The 26367-nt window shown below is 35.6% G+C and overlaps 1 protein-coding gene across 1 annotated transcript in view; it reads right to left on the bottom strand.

Moving 5' to 3' along the window:
• Positions 1–10826: 10826 nt before the first annotated feature.
• The window catches only part of SLC7A11 (solute carrier family 7 member 11), a 74188-nt gene continuing 58647 nt past the window's right edge, over positions 10827–26367 (bottom strand). The window contains exons 7-12 of the mRNA XM_025385666.1: positions 26197–26320; positions 23955–24058; positions 23047–23143; positions 21394–21543; positions 19631–19808; positions 10827–12506 (exon numbers count right to left, since the gene is read on the bottom strand). Of these exons, the coding sequence (XP_025241451.1) occupies positions 12445–12506; positions 19631–19808; positions 21394–21543; positions 23047–23143; positions 23955–24058; positions 26197–26320 (715 nt within the window). The 3' untranslated portion in view covers positions 10827–12444. The remainder of the gene's footprint in view (positions 12507–19630; positions 19809–21393; positions 21544–23046; positions 23144–23954; positions 24059–26196; positions 26321–26367) is intronic.

Consider the following 26367-nt stretch of genomic DNA (forward strand, 5'->3'; position numbering starts at 1 on the left):
ATGTCTTTACTGAAATTGTAAACCACACATATATCATCATCCAAAATTAACTTCTACCACCCTGCCAATCACTTCCAAATATTTAAGGACTAAAGCAAAGCCCAGCATCTCTTATCCATTAACTTATTTACAATTATAACCTAAAGTTTCCAGTTAATCATACACTATATTAAATTGTTTGTGTATTCCTGTAGTTTTATAGATTCATCTTTATCCAAGCTGTATTACTGTGAGTTCCTAGGGCTGAAGAATCATGGTACATTTCCTACATCATAAAATTCATTGTTAATCATATAGTAGATAAAAAATAATATTTAATAATTGATTGCCTTATAAATAAAACTAAGTAATTGCCTTCACCTAAGAGATGGCTTGATTCAACACTTTGAAATTTGAGTCATTTGATAATCAAAATCTGCTCTGACCTCTGATTTTCTCTTTTGCTTTAGGCAAGCCATTTTACTTACTTTGGACTCATTTTCTTAATCCAAAAATGGAAGTAGGGCTTGTCATCTGTCTTATTCATAGTCACAGGTGAGGAGTATCCTAGTCAATACAAGGCACATAGCTAATACAATGTTTAATAAAAATGATAAATAACATCTATTACAAAATTGAACCATTGTTCAATTTCTTCTGCCCTTTCAGTTCTTTGATTCAATATTCTTTCACTGAAATCTGAAAGCTTTAATTTGAAAAAGTGTTTTACTAATAATTGTAGACTTTCTACATTAGCTTTTTCTTATCATTAGGCACAACTGGATGATATCAAATTATTCTTTTAAGGAAATCAATATATCACTAAAAATGCATAGAAAAACATCTGGCAATAACATTTCAGGTAAGAGAAATTTGGGTATGAGATAACTATATCATAGCATTCCCTGTTTTCCATGGAAACTTTCTTTAAATAATTTAAAATAATATTTTCTCTATTTTTTAATCCCTTAAGCAAAATTATTCTTCTTTTGCTACAGGAGCCACTTTTATTGTAAATTATGAAGAGCAGAAAAAAATGAAAAAAAATCATTCTCTGGGTCTCTAAAGAATCAGAAAAAGCTTTAAATAATTTTATTATATTGAAGATTTTCATAGTAAACCATTAAAATCAAATAAATGCCTTGAGAGACAATAACTTTGTTAACAGCACATCATATTAATTAGATTTTTTTTAGTGTTTTCATGTGTGCAAAATATAAATTTTAGGCCGGGCATGGTGACTTGTGCCTGCAATCCCAGCACTGTGGGAGGCCGAGGCAGGTGGATCACTTGGGATCAGAAGTTCCAGACCAGCTTGACCAACATGGTGAAATCCCGTCTCTACTAAAAATACAAAAATTAGCCAGGCATGGTGGTGCACACGTGTAATCCCAGCTACTTAGAAAGCTGAAGCATGAGAATCCCTTGAACCTGGGAGGTAGAGGTTGCAGTGATCTGAGATTGTGACACTGAACTCCAGCCTGGCCAATAGAGTGAGACTGTGTCTCAATAAATAAATAAAGAAATACATTTTAGAAGTTAAAATTAGATTAAAAAATCAAAATACTAGAAGAGTATTTATTTTTTAAAAATCACAAATATTAGAGGTAATAATCAGTGAGTGTTTAACAATGTAGATCAGATATAATCTAACTTGGAAGAGAGGAGAGAAACACGCTAAGGAGAAATGATGGTAAAATTCCTAGAAATAAGATTTCCCACATTTCTTAATTATATAATTCCTTCAATTATTTTCTCTTTCCAAATATGTGTCTTAAGCCCGTTGCAGTTTACAAAGGTAAAATGTAAGAGTTTTTAAAAATAAATAAAACTTAAATCTTTTTTTTTTTTACTATTTAAAAAAATTCTATGTACATGTGAGAAGGAAATATTTGAAATTTTGATAAAGTTCAGTTTATATTAAATGTATATTTCATTTGCCTATGCTATCTCCATTATATTGGTAAATACTGAACTCTAGACTATTGCCTAATAAGTACTCTATGCTTCTCCTCCTAGAGTGAACCCTGTACTTTGCCCCTATACTCTAGTTGTGCTGGTCTTTCATTTATTTCCTTAAACAAGCCTGGATTATTCTGGCTTGGGGCTATTGTCACATCATTCACTTTGCCTGTAACACTCCTCACCCTGCCTCCTATTATCTGGTTAATGCACTCATCCTTCAATAGCAACTCATACTACATCTTCAGGAAAGTCTTTGCCAACTTCCCAGGCCAGATCATATCCACCTGGCTGTACCATCTTACAGCACCTGAGACTAATCCTAATTTGTGACTACACATTTGACTGATTAAGAAAAAGCACCTCTCCCCGCAACTAGATGGTAGGTTCATGAGGCAGAGGCACTACTTAAACTGTTAGTCATTGCACTTACAATATTCGTTTGGCATACGGGAAGTGCTGAGTGAATTTTTGCTGAATTAATGAACGAAGAACTAAACTTTGACTGTAGATCATTGAGTAACAAATTATGAAAGGAACATGGCAATGTGAGAATTAAAAAGAGAACATTCAGAACATGAAATAAATTTTTATGGTGTCCTTAGATTTCAGGAAACAAAATATATGACCATAATGACATGTTCTATAGTTACAATGTTAATTACATAAAGTAAAATTAGTTTATCTTATTTTCAATAAAAATGAAAACTAGTGGAAAATAACTTTCCCATACTTCTCTTAGGGTTATCTTCATTTACACTTACTAAGTTATTTTATCATAGCTGGAGAGTTATTTCAATGTTTGTAGTGTTTAGCCTGCATTAACACCTCCAAAATCCTGTTTTATGCCTTTCAGAGATGAATAAATGTTAGAAGCTAAAATTCGTAAGGAATTGAATCCTAATTATATTTTTATTTCTGAAAGCTTTCAAACATCACATGTTTTTTAGATCATAGTTTTAGCCACTGCCCACTGATGACCAGGTGTTCTTAAGCCTAAGAACATTGAAAAAAAAAAAAAAAAAACCGGCCGGACTTTCAAAGTCAGATCTCTAGGGAGTCTGCAAATGTAATTGTTAGGGCATGTGGAGACAAAAGCAACAGTACACTTACCCATCCAAAGCCTGCTTGTCCCGGCATGCATAATCATCTCAAATCCTTATAAATTAGACATTGCCTAAAAGTTTAAGAAAAAATGTTTAGATGTATTCCAATTACAAAAGTCTATCTGAACCTGAACCGGCATGTTTAAAAGCCTAATGACAATTTAAAAACAAATTACTAGACATTATATATTTTCATTCAATACATGCCATATTTATTGATTTTTAAATAAATATATCTACATATCTCATGGCTTGCATTTATTTTCAAAACTGTAAAAATTTAATAGGTGCCAGAATTGTTGGTTTCTTTTTTCATTGTTCTCCCAAAACATTTTACCCAGGGAAAGTGCTATTTAATCTCCCATGTCTATTTCCAAGTAAAATTTGGTCATCAAAAATTTAGGGTTTTTTCTGTTCTACATATCAGACCATTTTTTTTTCAAGATATATGAAAAAGATACTGTATCAAGAATGTAGGGACCTAAATGATTCATAATAGGCTATTTGTCTGAGTATTTCCCTCATCAGGACCTGCCTACCTGGGGTGGTAGAGAAAAAGAGAGACTGACTCAAATTTCCCAGTCAGCTTGCTTTTGTTCTGCTGGTAGGTTTTATAGAAAATCTATTTCCATAGAATCCAATGGATTGCTTAAATTTAGGAGTAACAAAACCTGTTTCTATGTGAATCATGAAAAAGCTTATCCTGCAACCTAATGAATGTCATTTATTCATGCATGCACTTACTGAATTTATACATTTAATAAACATTGAGCACCTACTACGTTTCAGTTGGCAAAAGACAAAAATCAGCAAATTCAGGCAGAAAAGTGAGTCCAGCAAATCAATTACAGCAGTATACAATGAGTTCTACAAAACAGATGGCCTCCAGATGATGAATGAGTTCAGGTGTCAGGTCTTAAAGCAACTTGGGGAAGGCTTCTGGAATAGATTACTTTTGAACTTAATTTTAAATGTTGGGTAGAAGTTGTCTGTGTGTGGAATAAGGAAATGGGAGTTGGGGAGGAAAATATAATTCCTATAAGAGTCTTCACTGTGTAAAGAGAAATAATGGCATCATATTTTGTTGCTGTTGAACTACTGTGAACACATTTAGTATGGCTGCCGAGAATGTGGAAAGCTGGAAAAAGAAAGGGGGACAGGTGATGGAAAGCCCTATGTGTTATATGGAGGAGTTTGAATTTTATCCATCCACAAAAAATAAATATATAAATGTGAAACCATTGAAAATTTTGACCTCATTTGAGTTTCAGGAAGAACATTCTGGGGAAACATGTGAGAGTGTAAAGAGACAAAAGACAAAATTCTTGTTAAAGGCATGAAATGAAAAGATTTTGAACTTGTACAGGTGGAAATAGAACAGGAGCTAGATATTTCAGACCAGAGGACAGACGGATGTAGACCATGAGAAAGAAGAGTGTTTCCAGGAGACTGGGTCTGCCAACACTTTCAGTTTTTAGTACGGGAAACTGGTGTGAAGTAGGATGCTCCAACAAATTCATGGAATCAGTGATAGATAAATTCGGTCACTAAAACGAAGGCCTTCAATTTAAATGAATATACACTACTTAAAAAGAAAGCAAAACATGATATTTATTATGTAAACTAACAAATGTTTATTTAAATTTCCATTTAAAATATTTTCAAGTAAAAATATGTACAAAAATGGTTATAAAAAGGTTGAAGCAACTAGAAGCATGACAGGTATAATACATATAAATACAACCAAAATTCAATTCAATGCAAAGTTGAATGACATCATATTGCACCAAAATTTATTCCATACAAAAGTACATGCATCAAGAGTTTCCATAAGATGAAAACACACTCATTTCATAGTATCTTACCACTTACACAAATAGCCCATAAACACCATCTGGCATTGTGATTGCGGTACCAGAACTCTCCCCAGAGGGGAATCATTTAGCTATAGAAGAATCCATTTTATTCACATATCACATGCTTGCGCAGGCATCAGTGCCAAGGAACCGTAAGAAAGAACGCAATCCACAGATGAAAGTCTCTCTGCACTGTTTATATCTTCATAGATAAATATCTTAGTTCTACTAATATGATTGGAATGTAGATGCAGAAATAAAGTGCAGTTTCGCTCTTTAAGAATTTATCAATCAATGTAGGACATTGTATTAAATTTGTATAAAATATACACAATCCCCTTTACTAAGTTTCATGATCGCAATGCCAGAGTGAAGAAACTCTGCCTGAGTTGAGGACCAGTCAGGATATTGAGCATCACTCTTTCTCAGCTGGATCTCTCTGTTCTTCTGTTTTCAATCATTAGACCAAACCCACGATGCCCCTGAAATTCTGGGAATGGTACAAGGTCATAGCTAATGCATTCCAGATCCAAGTTAGGGATTTAGCTTGTCTATAAATTACAGTTTAAGCACAGATCAAAGAGATGGCTGCCAGCATAACCCTCAAGGGTAACCTGAGTTCCAAGACTTTCCCACTGGGCTAAATGGACTCCACTGTTGCTAATTATAAATGCTTGTCACAGAATATGAAAGATATTGAAATACATTCATAGATAGTACCTAATAATATGTTAATATAAACATAACAACACACGTATTATTATTCTACCCCTTGGCAACTGAAAATGAAGTCACCATTCCTAGGTCAAACTTTTAGACAAAGCTTTCTAAAACCATCTTCATAAAGTAAATCCAGATATGCTTACAATAAAAAGACATAAAAGATTCATCCTGAGATGAATTCTCAGTCAATAACTAAAAACCATTTCTACCAGTGCATCACTACCATGTAATCCATTCTACGCAAGCTCTACAAATATTGAGTCAAATCCTGTCAGAAAATTAAGACCCAATAAGTTTGCCCAAGTATTCAGTACAAGAAGCCATTTGTCTTGCCTTTTTCTGACATGTGCATACTATAAAATCACAGGTAGCCAACATTTAGTATCAGTAAAAAACAACTACGTTTGTTCACCTGTTTGGCATAGGGAGAAAACAATGTATCTCATAGCATTAAATGATACAGTCTTAACACATATGATGCTTATATTTGCAAAGTTCCCAAATGTTGAGAAGTTCTAGTGAAAACTCATTACTATTGTGCAAAGATGAAAATTTGGAGCCAATGTCTGTATTCAAAATAACCAGAATATATTTTAAAGCAAAATATATCCTGATACTACTATAGATTCTAGGAACTGTCCTAAAAGAGTAAAGTGTTATTTCCTTTCTGAACATGAATAACATCAAAGGAAGAACCCAGTTCTCAAGACTTAAGTAGGAAATTTATAGAAATTTGGTTTATACCAGTAGTAATAACATTCATGAGGAAAAACTATTAGGTAACAATTTTCTCCAAGAAGAGGATCAGATTACTTAAAATTGTTGGAGAATTCTGGTGATTTGTGCAATAATCATAGTGATTTACATTGCTTTTCTTCTTTTCAGAGCAACAAGAAAGTTCTTTGGGGTAGTACTTGAAATAATTCACATGCACAGTCATTTAACATAGATCGTTTCAAGTGTAAGCATACATTCATGGGAACAATCTGTTTCCTTCTTCAAAGTATGTTTCTACTTTGGAATGAAGGAGAAATTCTGGGGAAAAAATTAATTCAGAAATCCTTTGAAATAAGACAGTTCAAACCTAGGACCAGGGAACCGCATTGCATTGCCTCCCAGTGTGATATGACTGTGCTTCTAACTATGCATCTAATAAAGTTCATTAGAAGGAACATTTGATGTCTAAATTTTATAATACACACTTCAGTCAGACCACTCACAACCCAACAAATTATACAGCTTTAATATGCAGAGGCCTAATAGGTTTTCCCACAAGATGCTGTATGAAATACCCTGTCACACAAGGTACTCAAAATACAGTCACCATTGCAAAAGAGATACCTGTGCATTACTCTTTTTTTCCCCTTTGGCTTTCAGCATGGCTTTTTAAGGCTTCAACAAGAGGTAATAAGGACTTAGCAAGCAGTTCTCCTAACCAATACACTAATTCACTTGAAAGTCATACTTTTAAAAAAAATCAGTAGTGTATATGTTGAGGAAAAAAAAGTATGTTCACTTTGGAACAAGTGTGGCCCTCTGTATGGCTCTCAGATGCCTAATGCTCTACAGTTTTGTGACAGAATTGTTAGCTGTAAAGCTGTAAAGGTGGTTATTGGTACTATAAATGTACGCTTGATTCAAGTACGCTGAAACACACACATGTAACAGATAGCTATTAGGAGACTGTAACGATCCTCTGTGTGTTTTAAGGCCAATAGTAACAGAGAGGAGAGAGAAAAATAACTACCAAGAAAATAAAACTAATTGGTAGATTCACCCTAAGAAAATCTAGGTAATTATATAAATTCATTGTTATGAGGTTGTAGAAAGGACAATTATCTCATAACATATGGAAAATTGGTGAATTTCCTGTGAGACCATGATTTATGCTTTTGTGATCTAAAATTAGACAAAACATTATTTTTAGACACCAACTAATTTGAAAATACAAGGAAAGAAATAATTACATCCCAAAATTGACTATTAAAAATCATTTTTAAGTAGAGTACTAATAAACTAAGGACTACCTAGAGATCATACTTTTAGCTATTATTTAAAATTTTTTTTTTTTTTTTTTTTGAGATGAAGTCTCACTCTTGTCCCCCAGGCAGGAGTGCAATGATGCAATCTCAACTCACTGCAACCTCCGCCCCCTGGGCTCAAGTGATTCTCCTACCTCAGCCTCCCGAGTAGCTGGGATTACAGGCGCCTGCCACCATGCCTGGCTAATTTTTGTATTATTTTTAGTAGAGATAGGGTTTCACCATGTTGGCCAGGCTGATCTCGAACTCCTGACCTCAGGTGATTAACCCACCTTGGCCTCCCAAAGTGCTGGGATTACAGGCATGAGACACTGTGCCGGGCTTATTTAAAAATGTTTTTAAAGTACAGTACTAATAAACTAAGGACTACCTAAAGATCACACTTTTAGGTATTATCTATTTTAACATAGATTAAAAATACTGTTTATGGGAAAATTAAGCTTAAATACATGTATAGGTAATCATTATTTTGCCTATATACAAGTAATGTAAACAGAAACTATCAAGGTGACCCATTATCTACTCTAATTTATATACACTATGAACTTCTTCCCAGTTATACAATGCCATATTTTAATTCCTGACTTTGAATGGTTAGGAAAGCAAAATATAACTCTGTAAACTTGATCAGCACTAATGTACAACATGTTATGGAGGGTAAAGTGAAGCAAGAATATATTCAAGTAAAATTAAATGTCTTTCATGGGCATTCAAATCCCACATCTCTCTGTATTTCTTTCCAAATTAAGAAAAAGAGCTATAATTAAAATCCCATTTATTATTTTTCTATAGTTCAGAATCAACATATAAAATATGATGAAAGTGAGACTATCTCCCTATATATCACATCATATATATTATGAGAAAGTCACTTGTTATATATGGACATTCAATTAACTCGTAACTTACATTTTAAAAAATATATTCTCCATACTTATTTCTAATAGAAAAAAAATAATAGGAATTATTTTACTTTACTCACACGGACAATGCAGATTTTGTGGGGGTAGAAGTATACACAACCTTGCTGGTCTTCTTCAACAAAATTAATACAGAATTCCTAATGCAAAGTTAGGTTCAGGACCTCGAACGGAACATGTCTAAGTGAGAGGCACTGAAGCTTAGGTTTCATTAACTTCTTGGGAGATCCACCTATGCACAGCAAACAACTAATTTTTAATATTTCTCTGACTATATTGCATAACATTAAAATATTGTTACCTTCAGTCACATACTATCTTTCATTTCCTGATTCTCTGGCCTTCAGTTTTTTATCTTTTCATAACTTATACCTCAATTACAAAAGGTCAACTTTAACAAAGGTCAGCGTTGCTCCCTTTCTTAGCAGTATATTCAGCTGCAGAGCGAGATAAAATAATGATTTTCCTGTAGACTGATCACAGTTGATGAGGAATTCTGTTATGTAATTATACTCTTGTTAACCCTCTATCGATAAGTCAGATTGTAACTGGGGAAACAATTTTACCAGACACATAAGATGAACAGGAAATCTGCTTCAACGTGAATATCTTAGTGTTGGAGAAACCACCATGCATTGATAATGTGACCTATTAAACTGTCCAAATTTTGTGTCCACGGGGCTGAGGAGCTACAGTCTAAATGCATATGCGTATTTTGAACTGAAGTCAGCCATCTTCCCTAGGACAAATCTTTACTCTTCTAAAGAAGGACAAGAATAGGGTCTACTTTCAGCTAACCATCTATAATGGTTCAGTTTTCATTTGATCAAAGGAATATAATCTAATACTTTTTAAATGGGGTCAAAATAGTACTATGAGGAAAATATTTACTGCAAATATTTATAATTGTGTAAGGAGAATCATTCTTTTTAAAATCAAATTGTGTTTTAGCTTTAGAAGTCTTTACTGGATCTTTTAAAATCACAATTAAGTATTTGAGAATCCATCCCCACAAAAATTAAAAAATGCTATATTAGTTATTTTAAACAGTATTCTTTTTACTTTTTATGTTATAATAAACTTATATATATAAACATTTGAATATGCATGGTACAAAGTACAAGTACAGCGCATGTAGTAGTATGTGCATGTGTGTGTGTGCATATTGTATAAAAATATGAGAAAAAATTTACTTATATAAAAACATACATATATATAAATAAGTGTGCAAGAGAGTTTTTGAATGAGAATCTGCTTTACATACTACCATTTTGAATGAAAATTATGAATATTAATTTCCTGATTAAAGGAACTCTGTGTCTTCTCATGATGAGTCCTAAAAATAAGCCAAAATACTACTTAATTTCCATCACTTTTTTTCTTAATTACTGGCTGACTTTTTTTCTGCTTGAAATGGCATTACAATGGCAGGGAAATTTCATAATGTAAAAATCACTTTTGAAAATGAGAAAGAATAATTCTAGTTACCTTTTAAATCAATACTTTTAAAGAGAAATTCAAATCAAAAATAAATAAATTAAATTCTGAGACCAATTTGCCGCCGTGAATATTAAGCACATTAACCCCAGGAATAGCCAAGAACTGCACAAACCTCTCTATGAGAATTTACCAGTCTTCTTTCATTTGGCAAGAAAAAGCTCAGGAAAAGTTTGCTTGTTTAAATTCTATGAGCCTAGTCTATGGGGGAAAAAAATAGGAATATAAAAGAAATTCTTACCTCCGGCAACACATGATAGGGAGAGATGTGGACAAATGAACAATATTTACTAGAAATAGGAATTATAGATCAAATTTTGAAAACTCTATGCTAAGGAAGGAAGGAGTTATTATAAATTCACTTAGAGACCCAAACGTTAGGTTCAGCTAAAGAAATGTCAGTCTTCGATATATATTAAATATTTTCAAGAGCAAAATTGAAATTACTGAATTGGAAATGCTCCAAATTATAGGTCATCATTTATACTTTGGACAATTTTCTATGAACTCTATGTTTGCCTTTAATAATTTTAATTGGTATAATTCTTTCAAAAATCCTTATTTTCAAATGGACAAAAATTAAAGGATGAAACATACTCTGGCCATGACTAACCATTCTACCTTACATGTTTATAAATAACAGTTCAAAATTTCATCATTATATTGCTCTCATTTGTAAGTTCCACCATACACACACACACACACACACACACACACACACATACACACACACATATATACTTTTTGGAGATGGAGTCTCTCACCCAGGCTGGAGTGCAGTGGTACAATCTCGGCTCCCTGCAACCTCTGCCTCCTGGGTTCAAACAATTCTCCTGCCTCAGCCTCCTGAATAGCTGAGATTACCAGCATGCGCCACCATGCCCAGCTAATTTTGCATTTTTAGTAGAGACAAGGTTTCTCCATGTGGGTCAGGCTGGTCTAGAACTTCTGACTTCAGGTGATCCGCCTGCCTCGGCCTCCCAAAGTGCTGGGATTACAGGTGTAAGCCACCATGCCTGGCCCACAATATTTTCTAATACTGGCATAACAACATCTTCTGAACACAAACACTCATCCACAGATTCTGATTCTTTCAATTTTCTTCTTATCAGTTATCTCTTTTGCAAGTTGAATGATAATTAAGGTGTGGAAATTACTGACAAAGACTAGATATAGAAGTGGAAATTTTCTAGAAACATCAGTTGTAAATCTTATTTAGCGGTGACATTTCTTTCTCAATTTTTATGTTAATATATGCCTTTTCCTAATTAATCTGGACAGTTTCATCTGAAGAGATATTTTAACAGAATATAAAATGTATAAAGAAAATGCACAAACTGTCAAAATTCATCATGATGTAAAAATAGCCATAAATTTAAAAAACTGTTCAGAATTACTAACATTGCATGTAGATATCATTACAGATGTGGGACTATTATTTTGCACATTTTCTTTGTTGGTGATTTCTCTCATGTTGACAATGTAATTTGAAGGTTTAAAAATGCGTATGTTTAGATATACTCATCAGGGGTAAGTTATTAGTGAAATAGGTGGTTGTTCTTAAGAGGATTTAATACCAAACTTACTCTTGCTCTAAGATGTGTTATACACTTTCCTGATCAAACTGATGTGAAAAAAAATGACAGATAACTAAAACTTCCTGATAATGAATGACAAAACATCTGACATAATAAATTCTCAAGGATTTTTTACTCAAACATAATTCCTGGATGTGTCTCATAAACAGTAGCCCCTAGAAACTCTTCTTTAATGTATTCAATAATCCCCTCTGACCTTTGTTCAAAATGCTCTGGGTATAATCCATTAAAGCATGAGTGTTATCTAAATTGGTATCTAAGGGGAAGCAATGCAATGTCAATGTAAAATAAATTTCTTTCTCTCCTCTTGGTCATAATCATGATGTATGCTTTTTTTCAGAATTGAAAACACTTTTCACAGTATAGTCATCTGTAGTGTGTAAAACCATGTTTACAGAACCCATATATACAGAAAAATCTCGGTCTTCAATTTGAAGGTTATTTGCCATGCTAATATATGTTGTAAAGAATGACCACATAGTAACTGTCTAGTCTTTTCTCCTAACCCCAATAGGTAGGTATCAGAGACTCAAGAATTGTGACTCATAGAACAACTGCATATTCTCTTTCTATAACTACATAGAGTTGTAACTAAATTTCTTAGAAATTAGTTTGAATATGCTAAAATATATGAATAGAAATAACTGACTCCTTTTGTTTATCACCGAAGTTGTAATTCTCTGGATTTTCAGAAAATGAAGTAAAAATCCCTATTATGTGTCTCCCGTTGGGCAGATTGCCAAGATCTCAAGTCCATTAGTTCATAACTTATCTTCTTCTGGTACAACTTCCAGTATTATTTGTAATGTTCTGGTTATTCTCTCTACAAAGAAAGAAAAATAAATTAAAAATGCATGGAAATCAGAAATGCATAAAAACAACAAAATAGGAATTATTTTGGGTTGAATACCAAAAACACACAACTGTCTACTTCATAGAGCACTTTCAAGAATTTTTTACTTCATTAGAATCCTATCATGCTCAATTAATTTATTTGTCACTTCTGTAACTTCCCATGATGGCTTCTCAGCAAGAATACATTAATATTTTGCATTCTAATAAGGATTTTTATTCATGGACCCAAAGGGTGAAAATATTTTGGGACAGTAGGACCAACATATAAATAAATGTTTAAAAATACACTTCATATTCAGCTTAAAATTGGTTTATTCTTTTTGCACCTATGAGATTACAGTCAGTTCCTCAGAAGAATCAGAAGGAGAATCAGAATATAATTTTCATTCTCTAACTTGTAACATATTATTGAGAATATTGTCTTATCTCCTAGGGCCTAATATGCCTAATCAGTAGAATGAGAGACTAAATCAGTGATTCTCAAAGTGTGATCCCTGTACCAACAAAATTAGCATCACCTACCATATTAGAAACGCATCTTTGCAAGCTCAATCCTAGACCTACTAAATTAGAAACTGAAGATGGGACCTAGTAGTCTGTAATTCTGATAGACACAAAAATGTAGGAACTGAGGACATCTCAGGAGAGTCTGACTCCAGTATTCAGAAGGAGGCCTACCTTTTTTCCTTCAGAACCATTGAGTTAGATAATTTCCAAGGTCATTTTATCTCAGCAGTTCTAGAACTCTATGACCTTGGTTTCTGGGGACATTAATTATTGTTTGCCTCTTTTTTTTTTTTTTTTTTTTTTGAGATGGAGTTTCACTCTTGTTGCCCAGGTTAGAGTGCAATGGTGTGATCTCAGCTCACTGAAACCTCCACCTCCTGGATTCAAGTGATTCTCCTGCCTCAGCCTCCCAAGTAGCTGGGATTACAGGCATATGCCACCACACCAGGCTAATTTTGTATTTTTAGTAGAGACAGGGTTTCACTATGTTGATCTGGCTGGTCTTGAACTCCTGACCTCAAGTGATTTACCTGCCTCGACCTCCCAAAGTGCTGGGATTACGGGTGTGAATCACTGTGCCCAGCCAGTTTGCCTCTTATCTTTGTAATGAATTCCTACAGAATCTTTTCAATGTCCTGCTAGTCCTGGAGCCGTTTAGAGCCTGACCTCTTGATGGTTTCATACCCAGATAGTCTTTCATCTGGACGTAGAATATTTCTCCTCATTCATGGCTTGTTATCTGTAATAGCTCCTTTCAAGCCATATTTAATGACATTTAAAAAGGTGTTTTTTTCAGGTAAGGCACAGTGGCTCATGCCTGTAATCCCAGCACTTTGGGAGGCCGAGGCGGGTGAATCACCTGAGGTTGGGAGTTCCAGACCAACCCCAGTAACATGGAGAAACCCCGTCTCTACTAAAAATACAAAATTAACTGGGTGTGATGGTGCATGCCTGTAATCCCAGCTACTTAGGAGGGTGAGGCAGGAGAATCACTTGAACCCAGGAGGCAGCGGTTACGGTGAGCCGAGTTTGCGCCATTACTCTCCAGCCTGGGCAACAAGAAACTCCATCTCAAAAAAAAAAAAAAGGTATTGTTTTCATCCTTTTCTTTCTGTGTTTGTCAAAGATGTTGTCCTTAGCGCATTAGTTTTACAGTCTACATTAATTGTAAAGGGCCCAACACAGTCTTGGTAAATTATAAACTCCATGTGAATGTTTCCTAAATAAACTGTATTTTACACAGCCCACTCTTTACATTGAGATGTAAGTGCAGCATAAGGGAGCACTCAAGAGCAATTAAAGCCCATATTTTCAGAAAAGGGAAATGACAAAATTATTCTATAAAAATAGGCATTTTTGGGAAAAGGAAATATTAATAAATTGTAAAGAAAATGTAGCTTAAACAGAGAAGGGGCTAGGGATATGTGACAGTAGTTTAAAACAAACGAACAGAAAAACAAGAGATCTCAGGCATCTGCAACGGCCAAATGAAAAGCAATGATGTTAAAGAGACATCATCTCCAGCCCTGCCTCCCTAAAGAGATCCTGCCCATAGCCTCCTGAACTAATCTCCATGACTGCCCTCCACACCCAACACGAAAGCCTTTTCCAAAAGTGTCTCTCCATATTCAGGGATCCCCAGATGTCTGCTATCTTAGACATCTTGTTTCCGCATGTCATAACACTGCCTCCATTCAGACAAATGAGGAGCAACTTAGATCCTGCTGCTTCCCTAATGTGTCATTCTCCTTCCTAAAAGCTTGGTTTGGGTCCATTATTCAGTAGCACATGGTCATAGAATCTCTATTCCGGTTTTGCACACTTTCTGCTATCTTTCCTCTTCCTTTGTGTTCAATCAGCCCCGTTGACAATATCCAATGTATCTTGCTTATGTGATCTCTCTTGGAATCTCAGGATTTGAATGACTTTCATCGTAATGAAGGCTTCTACAGAGTAATTGATTTTAACCATGAGTACCTGTTGGAGTGACACCAACTTTTCCTCCTTCTAGATTTATCTTACAGCAGTGGACCAGACAGCGGTGCTCAAGAGAGTCAAGTATGTCTTTAAGGAAGCTTCCTGCATGCCTGGGAAAGCTGCAGAGCATGTGGCATTCAAGTGCCATGTCTACATCCATGTTCAAAAACAGTCTTTCGGCTTTAAGGATAATCAACCCATGGTACTCTTTCTTTAAATAAAGGTGTGTTAATGAGTCTGCATTTGGTGTTTTCAGTAACTGTAAGGTACAGGACCAAATAACAGTTGTAGTATTTTTAGCTTTACCTTTCATGTTCAGTGTTAGTCTTGAAATAATTTGAAACAACAACTGGCCCTGCAAAATTTGATTTACCCAACCATACCTGGTACCAGCATGGGAACTACAGCAAAAATTGCCTACATTTTTGATGTAGCACAAGTCTATTTTTTTTCTGGACGTGTTCATAAGAATAATAGTATTTTTTTAAGGCTACAAATATTTTCACAAGCATGATCTCATTTTATACTTACAATGAAGATAGTTTGGACCCCTAAGAAATGCAGGCAAGCTTAATTAATTTGCATATCACACCACAGTATTTGTGAACAGTCTGTTAAATGCATTATTCAGCTTTCAGTGACTTAACATAAATGAAGTTATCTTGACTGACTGTATGCAGCATATGCTTTTAGGACTCTCGAGTTGCAAACTCGCTGTCCACAAAGATGCATTACAGTCATTCTGCTGGTGTTTCCCAATCTGATTTTTTATAATTAAAGATTTTGTTTAAATAAGACTGTCCTCTATCTCTCTCCCTGAGCCAGAGGGACCCACTTCCAGTCACCCTACTCAACCCCGTGACAAGGTGTGGCTGATAAATAGAGACAGCCAAGTAAAACGGCTGCTGTGAGCCCTGGCCCAGGTTTGCTAGGTCTTGCTATCTTTGTGTATTTGCATATGTCATTGGGGTATCTGCCCCTTTTTCCTCGCGTGAGAAGCTTGTGTTTCTGTAAGTAAATAAATAATATAACTAACCCACCAGAAGAATAAACCACTCTGTCACAGACGGCAGAAAAAAGCTTTCTGTGTATCTCACCATTCCCTTAAGAGCATGTTTTCTTTTCTCCCTAGAAATGCTATCAAACAAAAAGTGGTTCAATACTGGCATCCTGTGGCTGGAGAGATTTATCAAATCTCTGAAAATCTCAGCTCCTCGAATTCTGAACATTCCCTGGCTGTCAGTTCTCAGCAGCCTTTCACCATTTTCTGAGTGCTATTTGGTTACCTCTCATTTTTCATGGAAACAACCTAGGTAAAATGTATTTTGATAGACTATCATTTTCACAGAGCTAATCTATTCATGCATTATCAGGGTAAAAATAAATGATAATATAAAAGTTATGGAATTTTACCAAATGAAAGGACATGATATTAAATCATTGAAAAAACTGCTCCAAGCACAGGCTCTTGGTCTCTAAGTTCACACTGAGTTTCTCTCTAACAAAAAGATCATAGAGTAGTTGGGAGAAGGGTCAGGGCACTGCCTCAGGATTCTGTTGTTTGTGTGTCTGTGTGTGAGTGTTTTGTTTTGGCCAAAGGCTAAGAAAATACTTCCTATTGCAGCAATAAATATTATGAATTTTCTTTATTTTACTACAAGAATGCTGCCTCAGAGAAAAATCAAACAAAATTACGGAGGACTGTTGCTTTTTGCTACTCACTTTCAAGGCAGCTATAAAGATAAAGAGTTACAATGATCGCAGTTTAAAAGCAGAATTGCCATGCTCCCCGGTAAGACTTAATGGCATTTTTGAGAACCAAATAACCATTATGGGACTACTCCATTGCTGCTAGTTTCACGAATGGCTAACACTAAATTTGGAGGCCTTGGAAATGTTCAAAACATCATTAGAGACAGAAAAATAGGAAAAAACTTTAAAATTACATGAACACCAAAAGACATCAATGAGGGATCAAGCACGAAAACTGCTTGTTGGGATGAACTGACAAAAAAATAATACAAAGTACACACGTGTTTGTTAGCAAGAGGAAAGGACTGTTAGATTTGGCTGACTCCAAACAGGAGGAACAAAATGCCTGCTAAAGTGGGATGGAACAATGGCTTTCCTCTTTAATCATACTCCCTCTCGTTCTAGTCTAATTCTAGGACCACCAGCTCTTTCTTCCTCAATTCTGTTAATTTTCTGTGCTGCTCAGGGGTTTTAACTGTCTCAGTTAGTATGGGAGACAGACATAGATCTCACAGCAATGAGTGCTAATCTGCCCTAAATGTTAGCAATGAATAAAGCAATCCTAATGGTAAATGGTATTTAGTAAGATCCCTTTTCCCTCCGAATAGGCTCTATCTTTAGTGTTTAGAACAAAGAGAACTTAAAAACATTCCACAGAAAACTAGTGTGATCTGAGAAGAAATAGAGATTAAATACTCAGTTAAGGCAATCAGTGTGCCTGTGTCAGCCATAAAGCACCTCATTTGTATAGTAACATTTCTTTGGGGAAATGAAATCCACATATAAATAGTAGTATAAGATCTAAAGATGCAAAATTCCAATTGAATGCTAATAAAAGGTATTAACAAAACTGCTTTAAAGGACTGACTTCTCAATGAGTCTGCACAGCACACTAGAGATTCAATATGCATATCAAGGTTTTTGGTTGTTTGTTTTCTAGTAACACTGCCATTATTTATTAATAATTTAACCAGAAATCTCCCTAACCTTTTAACTGGAATTTAAAAAATTAATTATGGTAAAGTAAGTAAATTAAAACAAAGAAAAAGTATGAAAGCTATGTTCTAAACTCACCAAATTCAGCAGCGAGCACAGATCTGCCCTTCTGGCTATATTTGTGACCTATCTGCCCCCCTCCCTTCCACAAGGGATCCAGTCTAGAAAGAGCATGAACTTAGAAGTCCAGCAGATGTGGGTTCAATTCCTAGTTCTATGGTTTAAAATACGTACACTCAAAAATAAATTATCCATTTTTCTGAGCCCTGGTTTTCTCATCTGGACTTGGGAATAACAACACCTAACCTTGTTGAGGATTGCTTGAGATGATCATGTAGGGGAAAGGACTCAGGAGTGCCTCTGACAGAGAGACAAGCTTGCAACACAGGCTATTCATAAGCACCCTTCTTACCTAATGATCTACTATGATTTCTCCTCCTCCAATTTAACTGGTCACCAAGTCTTGCTGGTTTTTCCTTTTAGTATATTTCACTTTCTCTCAGACCCTGCTGATACTGCCTGTCTTCAGAATCCCCCTCAATTCTCAACAGGATTGCTGCAGTAACCACCAAAGTCGATATTCTGTCTTCAGCCCCAACCTATCTTAATCCATCCTCACAACCCCCAGGGTGACTCTCCTAAAATATAAAACTGCCTGAGTTTGACTTTCAGCTACTCTACTTTATATCTGTATGACTTGGAACAAGGGACCTGAATTCTCTCATGCTATAATTCAAAGCCTATTAAATGGGGATAATAATTTTTCCTACCTCAGTAGGATATTATAAGAATTAAATAAAGTCTTGTTCCCCTCCCTGTGTCCATGTGTTCTCACTGTTCAGCTCCCACTTATGAGTGAGAACATGTGGTGTTTGGTTTTCTGTTCCTGTGTTAGTTTGCTGAGAATAACGGCTTCCAGCTTCATCTATGTCCCTGCAAAGGATATTAACTCATTCTTTTTTATGGCTGCATAGTATTCTACAGTATACATGTGCCATATTTTCCTTATCCAGTCTATCATTGATGGGCATTTGGGTTGGTTCCAAGTTTTTGCTATTGTAAATAGTGCTGCAATAAACATATGTGCACATGTGCCTTTATAGTAGAATAATTTATAATCCTTTAGGTATATACCCAGTAATGGGATTACTGGGTCAAATGATATTTCTGGTTCTAGATCCTTGAAGAATTGCCACACTGTTTTCCACAATGGTTGAACTAATTTACACTCCCACCATAGCACATGTATACCTATGTAACAAACCTGCACATTCTGCACATTTATTCCATAACTTAAAGTAAAATTAAAAAAAAAAATTAAATGAAGTCATACACGTGCACACACATGTGGAAGCTGCTATTGTTCTCTTCATTGTTCTTGTTATTATAATCCTTCATGAGGCACCCTTCCTTTTAAGGTACTGCACAGTCATAATGTTTAAGGCATTTGCAGGCCACTGCCTAACTCCCCAACAAATCTCATGTCACTCATCAAGTTACATGTTATGATATAGAATCACCAAACTACATTCAACCCAGAAGGAAAATAATTAGGTTAGTAAGGGATTCAAAGAGAGATTAGGTCGTTTAGAGAACTACTGATAAAATTTCATCTAAAACAAAGCTGTTTCTCCTAAGAAGTGATTAAGGAAGCCCAAACTAATATCCTGAAAGGATTCAATGGCTGTACCCTAAATGTCCTTCCTGCCAAAAAGTAGTTCCAATTAAAACGCCATAATGTTCTCAAATCATCAATTATGCCACTTACATTTTTAAATGTTAAGTATATTATGTATGTACACCTTTATGGGTTTTCTACATGGTGTTGCACAATGTCCTGAAAGTATTTAAAATTCTTACCTGACATTATTCTAAACCACTTGGGTTTCTTGTCCCATATAATAAAGAGATAATATGCAGGCACTCCAGTCAGAGTGATGATAAAGCCAATCCCTGTACTAAATGGGTCTGAATAGAGGGAAAGGGCAACCATGAAGAGGCATGTGAAGGAAAACAAAGCTGGGATGAACAGTGGAACCTGGAACACAGAACACAAAAAAAGTCACTTCAAACATGTTCAAGCAACAGAAGTTGGGTTTGAGATGAGCATGTCAGTCATGACATATACTTTAGTGATATGCTGTAGTCATGCGACCAGGTGATAGGCACCAACGTGCCTTACCTTAGTAGCAAAGTCTCTTTCATGGTGCACAGATAATGTATTAAATGTACTCCCGGCCGGGTGCAGTGGCTCACGCCTGTAATCCCAGCACTTTGGGAGGCCGAGACGGGTGGATCACGAGGTCAGGAGATCGAGACCATCCTGGCTCACACAGTAAAACCCCGTCTCTACTAAAAATAATTAAAAAAAAAAATTAGCCAGGCGTGGTGGCAGGGGCCTGTAGTCCCAGCTACTTGGGAGGCTGAGGCAGGAGAATGGCGTGAACCTGGGAGGTGGAGCTTGCAGTGAGTGGAGATCACGCCACTGCACTCCAGCTTGGGTGACAGAGCCAGACTCCATCTTAGAAAAAAAAAAAAACACACACACATTAAATGTACTCCCTTAAATGTCTTAAATGTAATTCAACTTAGTTTAAATTGTTTTTAATTCTTTGGATAGAACAAAATCTAAGGACAAAAAAAAGATATTTTATTAGAGATGTTCTGTTGGAATTATTTTACTAGTTAAATGCCATGATGATTATGGTTTTGATTTTAAAAGACTGGCTCTTTGATAATTATGATTAGAACCCACTTTAATGTGGAGTCAAGAGCACCGGCTGCTTGTTACATGTTAAAGTCTTCCAGTGCATATTGATTTTCTGTTGAGATTCACAATAAGAACTGAGAGGAATAAAACAAGCCAACTCCTATTCAACCGCTAATAAAGATGCCGCCAGCATTAGGCAATGAATATTATTAGAAACAAATCCTGACAACATGACTGACAACATTATCTATGCCATTTCTTAAAAACAAATAAATGATGAGGTCAAATCAATCTGTGAGTCAAGTCTGAAGAAGATGGCAAGCTTCTTCTCCAGTCCTCCAAAACGGAAATGCTTACTTATGGGAAATAGGTATTAAGTGGTAACTTCACAGATCTTCTCTTTCCCTGTATACTTTACATTTCTATTCCTTTTAGAGTGTATAATATAGAGAAAGAGCAATGTAACAAATCACAACATTTAAGTACTTAAAATGCCTATTTTGTAAGGGCAAATTCCTTTTTGGAATTGGCATTAATGAAGTATCTCCCTTACTCTTTCTCACCACGGCTGTCCACAACTCCAGCATAAAGACAGACAGAAGTAGCCCATACTTTGAGTATACCAGGTCATTGAACACATTCATGAAAAATCAACATACCAAACATTCATTCATACTGTCATTTTTCAAAAATGTGACATACAAAGTTCAGCACGTCACATAAAAAATTGGATGAACTATTTTTTTCCAACTTAAAATAAATCCAACAGGAAAGCACTGCCTGCAAGAGTTAAACATTTTTATTCCACAGATGCTGCCCCCATCCCAACCTCCCCATCAGTAAGTTATGACAAAGGGAGGACTAGGTATTAGGAGAAAGATTTATGTAAACCCATCAAGATTGCTGAGGTTACCTTGAAAGGACGATGCATATCTGGGCATTTGTATCGAAGATAAATCAGCCCAGCAACTGCCAGCCCAATAAAAAGCCACCTGGCAAAACTGAGGAAATTCAGAAGACTGTCGAGGTCTCCAGAGAAGAGCATTATCATTGTCAAAGGGTGCTGAGGGGGGAAAGGGAAGCAAGCTTGGTGAATTCAGTGAAAGCACAGATGATTAACAACAAAAACCTCACTAGGCATTATGACCGTTTTCAAATAATTATTTATACCAATAAATTATCATCATAGTTAAAACCTGGATTTGACTAATCTTTTTCCTATAATCTGCTGTCATAATCCATTTACACACCAGTAACAGTATGAGAGTGATATGGCCATTATATTTTATTCAAGTGGAATTCTGTATGAATGTTGTGTTTTGTTTTTAGTTCCTTTTGCATTTGAGAGAAGATAATATGTTTTCAAAGAGTAAAAGAAAGGGTACTCAATGACTCAAAATTGAAAGACTCAAAGATTGAGATGATTAGTAAATAACCAATAATAAACAGTAAAAAAGACCCAACTGGAAGATTTACAGAAAGCTCTGCAAATGCTCTGATGAGCTCTTGGCTATCCACACACAGGAAATACAGACACTCATGGGTGATTCTGTTGGCTCTTGATTGCAAAACATTGAACTTTTTTCCTCCACATTTACTCTCCTGGTGTGCTTGTTGTGTGTGACCCTCAAGACCACGGAGAAGAATGAAGCACAGAGATCAGCTTAGCAAGTCTCTGCAGCTGCACATGCCAAGGACAGCACGACTGATAGCAGAGGCTTAAAATGAAAGCCCTCTTCACGGAATAATACATTCTGTTCCCACAAGTGACGTTAAAGTCCAGATTCTGCACAGAGGGTACGCATACTTTTAAAAGAAATTTCAAGGAAATGTTCTGAAACAAATTAAATGCATGCAAAAAAAATGTTCAGTGCATTCTATGGTGCTCCTGACAACAGATTCCAGTTGAGAGAAATGTTACAAAATCACCAGTAAAAATGAATATAACATTGCCAATGGGTATTTGAGGACTTTTACACCTTATACAGTCTTTTGTAGCTCACATTTCACAACACTTTGCTCTGCATAAAGAATTTTACAACTCAAATTTACCTCATGGTGCTTTTATTTTATCCTGTAGGATAAAAGACATTATTTGCTCTCAAATGTCTCAAATGAATAATGGCACTGTCTAGGATTTTATCAATTCTTTCAATAATTTTGTGTGCATTTCATGATAAGGTGCCTAGATGGTATATCTGGGTACTTTTTGGGCTGTAGCTTTTTGCTCTACTTTCCTTAAGTAGTTGGGACTTAATACTCTACATTCTTTTCTGTGAGGTGCTATGTCGATGAGAGGAACCAAGCTAATCGTTTTCCTTAGACCGTACACATTTTTGCAAAGACGAAAGAGAGATGATGTGATTTTTGCCCCAAAGCATCAAATGGGCATCAGAAACATGGAGTAAAGGGAAGAGATGGAAGATATCCTGCCTCCCAAACTCCACCATGACATACATTAGCAATGAATGAGAAAGTAAAGTACTATCTAATGTCTGGTTGGAATTCCTTTTTGCTAATCTATTATTCAAGGTTATATCTAGATACACTTGTTAATATGCATTACCAAAACAATAACAGCTGGCAGAGGAGTGTGCTTGCGGACATGAATCATGGAGAGGATTTCTGGAAGGTGACCCTCTCGAGACGCAACATAGAATAACCTGATGGGAGAGAAATGTGGGTGGAGTTGACTGTATGATTGATCATTTCAAAGGGAAAATCCAGAAATCCCAGAGAAAACTTGCATCTTTTTCATACCAAATGGTCAGGCATTTCTCAGGTGATTGCCTAAGTTCACTTTTCAAATAAGGTGAAGAAACATCATAGGAAATCTAAATCTGAATTTTACAAAATCTGCCAACATTATATTATTCTTTGAAGAGAAAGAATAGCAATATCTGATTCGGCATAGCGCTCTCTACATATGAATAGCTGATGGGAGATCTAGTTCTAAATTCCTGGTATTTATATGTGTGTTGTCCATCCAATTCAACAAACACACGCACATGCACATCCACAGGTACACACACATGTATGTAGCATTCACATTTATCTGATCGGGTTTTAATCTTATATTAAAAGAAAAAGACTTTTGCATCAAACTAAACAAAGGAAATACAGATGGTAGGGGTGGTGATTTCTGATGTCTCTTACTTTACTTTTTTTCTTGGCATCTTCAGAGAAACAGAAAATTATATCACCAGAAATAAAATGCCATTGTTAGACTCTGTGGAAATACTATTTTTAAAAAAAGCCACATGTCAGGCTTCCAAATAAGCTATTAATAGGCAGGCAGTGCCCTCTAATGGACAGAATAAAACATGCTGTTGATACTTGGACCATTTCAATCTTGCATGTCCCTTTAAAAACAACAGGTTTGGAGGCACTATTTCTTTTCTTTTTAAAGTTATCCTTATCACATCCAATCTCAAAAACAGAAATGTGTTTCTGGAAATACATGAACTCACTCACCTGGAGACAGCAAACACACCACCATTCATGGAGCCAAAGCAGGAGAGGGCAACAAAGATCGGAACTGCTAATGAGAAATTTCCCAGTAGCCGCTCAGAAAAGGTCTAGTGAAAGAAAGAATGAAGCAAATTAATGCCTTGCCAGAAAGTGGAATAAAATGAAACAATTTAATCCAAACTTGCTCTATGGCTTTCTACTAGCCTGGTGATACTTGTATGTTTTATAATTTCTCTCTTTGGTTAGGGTCAGACTAACTCCATAGACAATAATCAAAAGCAAGGACCATGGCATTGCTTGTTGCAAAACTGTAGTCAAAGGTCTAAACAGGCACCTTCTCTCTACTTTCAAAAAGCAATGATCCATTTATTGAATCTTTATCAACTATGATGTGTATTGTCTCTGACTCTGACAAGTGATAAAAGCTCAAATCAGAATTCTACTTCTGGAGATAGAAATCTTTCTGTATAATACCTTCTCTTTAGCCTGGAAAACCATATTTTATATTGAAATACACTGAGAAGTATCACAAATGTGTGTTTCATATGCCAATCCCATTGTTAGGAGGTAAATAAAATAACTGATGACTTAATAATTTATAGCATATACATGAGTAGCTCTGAAAATCTTTTTCCCAGAAAATCACACTAGCTAAACCTCTGTTTATAAGGTCACTCCGCCCCCCTCATGTATTTGTCAATTTCTTTTGTGGTTTCCTATAAAAAGCCTAGAACACAAATAAAAGTCCAACAAGCCACAGAAACTTAAAAGATAAACACAACTTCTAAAACATTATTTTATGCCATGATATGTGCAATATTGCAAATTTCCATGAAGGATATATTTTCCAAAAAAGAAAATGTGTTGGATTCATTAGTTGTCCTTGATGCAGCTGGTGCTATGTAATTAGTGGGGCACATTATGCTCAAAGAGTAAGTGCTGCCCTTTGTCTCGAAAGATGAGATGACTGACCTGACTTCAATAAGCTTTGTATATTTGATTGTCTGGTGGGACCTAGAGCAGTGGTCAAAGTCTTTTTCAATACAGTGAACTCAAACAGGTTCAAATGAAATGAGGTAATTTATTCCCTGTAGATGTTGCTGATATGAGGTTATACTAACTATTTTAAAAGGAACTGACATCAGGTAATGGAAACTTAATTTTTCACCATTCATTGTTATGAAGTCAAGAGTGAATGGTCTCTTACTAGCTGTGTTATGCAAAATAAAAGTATGAGTCACCAAGTCTTTTTTTTTTTTTTGAGATGGAACCTCTCTCTGTCACCCAGGCTGGAGTGCAGTGGTGTGATCTCTGCTCACTGCAAGCTCTGCCTCCCGGGTTCATGCCATTCTCCTGTCTCAGCCTCCCAAGTAGCTGGGACTACAGGCTCCTGCCACCACACCTGGCTAATTTTTTTTTTTTTTTTTTTTTTTTGTATTTTTAGTGGAGACGGGATTTCACCACGTTAGCCAGGATGGTCTTGATCTCCTGACCTCGTGATCCGCCCGTCTCAGCCTCCTAAAGTGCTGGGATTATAGGTGTGAGCCATCGCGCCTGGCCAGAATAACAGTCTTATAACATGATCGTTGGGGACAAAGATGGTCCTGGTGTCAAATAAATTTTGGAAAATGCTATAAAAGTATGTGTATCCACTTCTTAGGGAGTTAAAATTCATGGTGGTATCTTTAATATTCTGAGAAGTATTATAACAACAATATCTCTTTAACTTTGAATAACCCAGTATTTCCTAAATTTATTAATATCCCAGGACTAGTATTCAAAAGGATATACTAGGAAAATCAAATTTACATGGTCCACATCAAAATTCTTAAGTGACACTTGGGGAAAGGATTTTGAGTTTGCATTTGAAAAGTTTATAAATGGGAAAATGTACAGAACAAATTGTAATTTGCATACAAAAAATGCATTTATTTAGATTCAATAACTGTCCACCTATCTTTAAAGACATGCTGGGAGAATAAGCCTTGACAGATTTTCAAGCATGTTATGTGTGAAATTGTTTTATAAGAAATTAGAAATAATGGGAAATCATATAGGAATTTAGATGTATCAGTTAAATGGAACACGCTAAGGTATGCTCTAAATTTTTTTAAACATTCATTATTATTCAGGTCAAGAAAAGATTACAGAATTTCAAAACACTTTCTGCTAGAGGGAACTACTATAAAATTGCATCAACTCATTAACCTAAATTCCAATTGGCATTTTCCCAACTTGGACTTACCACTGCTACTGCATTTGAAAGCAACAGCTCCTCAGCATTAATGGTTGTAAAGTAGGCCACATTTGTCAGCACATAGCCAATGGTGACAATGGCCATGGATATACATATTGCAAGGGGAATGGTTCTGAAATGCACAAAGGAATCACTTATTCATTATCTTTTGTTAGTCAT

This window comes from Theropithecus gelada, chromosome 5 (assembly GCF_003255815.1).
Source record: "Theropithecus gelada isolate Dixy chromosome 5, Tgel_1.0, whole genome shotgun sequence".
NCBI lineage: Eukaryota > Metazoa > Chordata > Mammalia > Primates > Cercopithecidae > Theropithecus > Theropithecus gelada.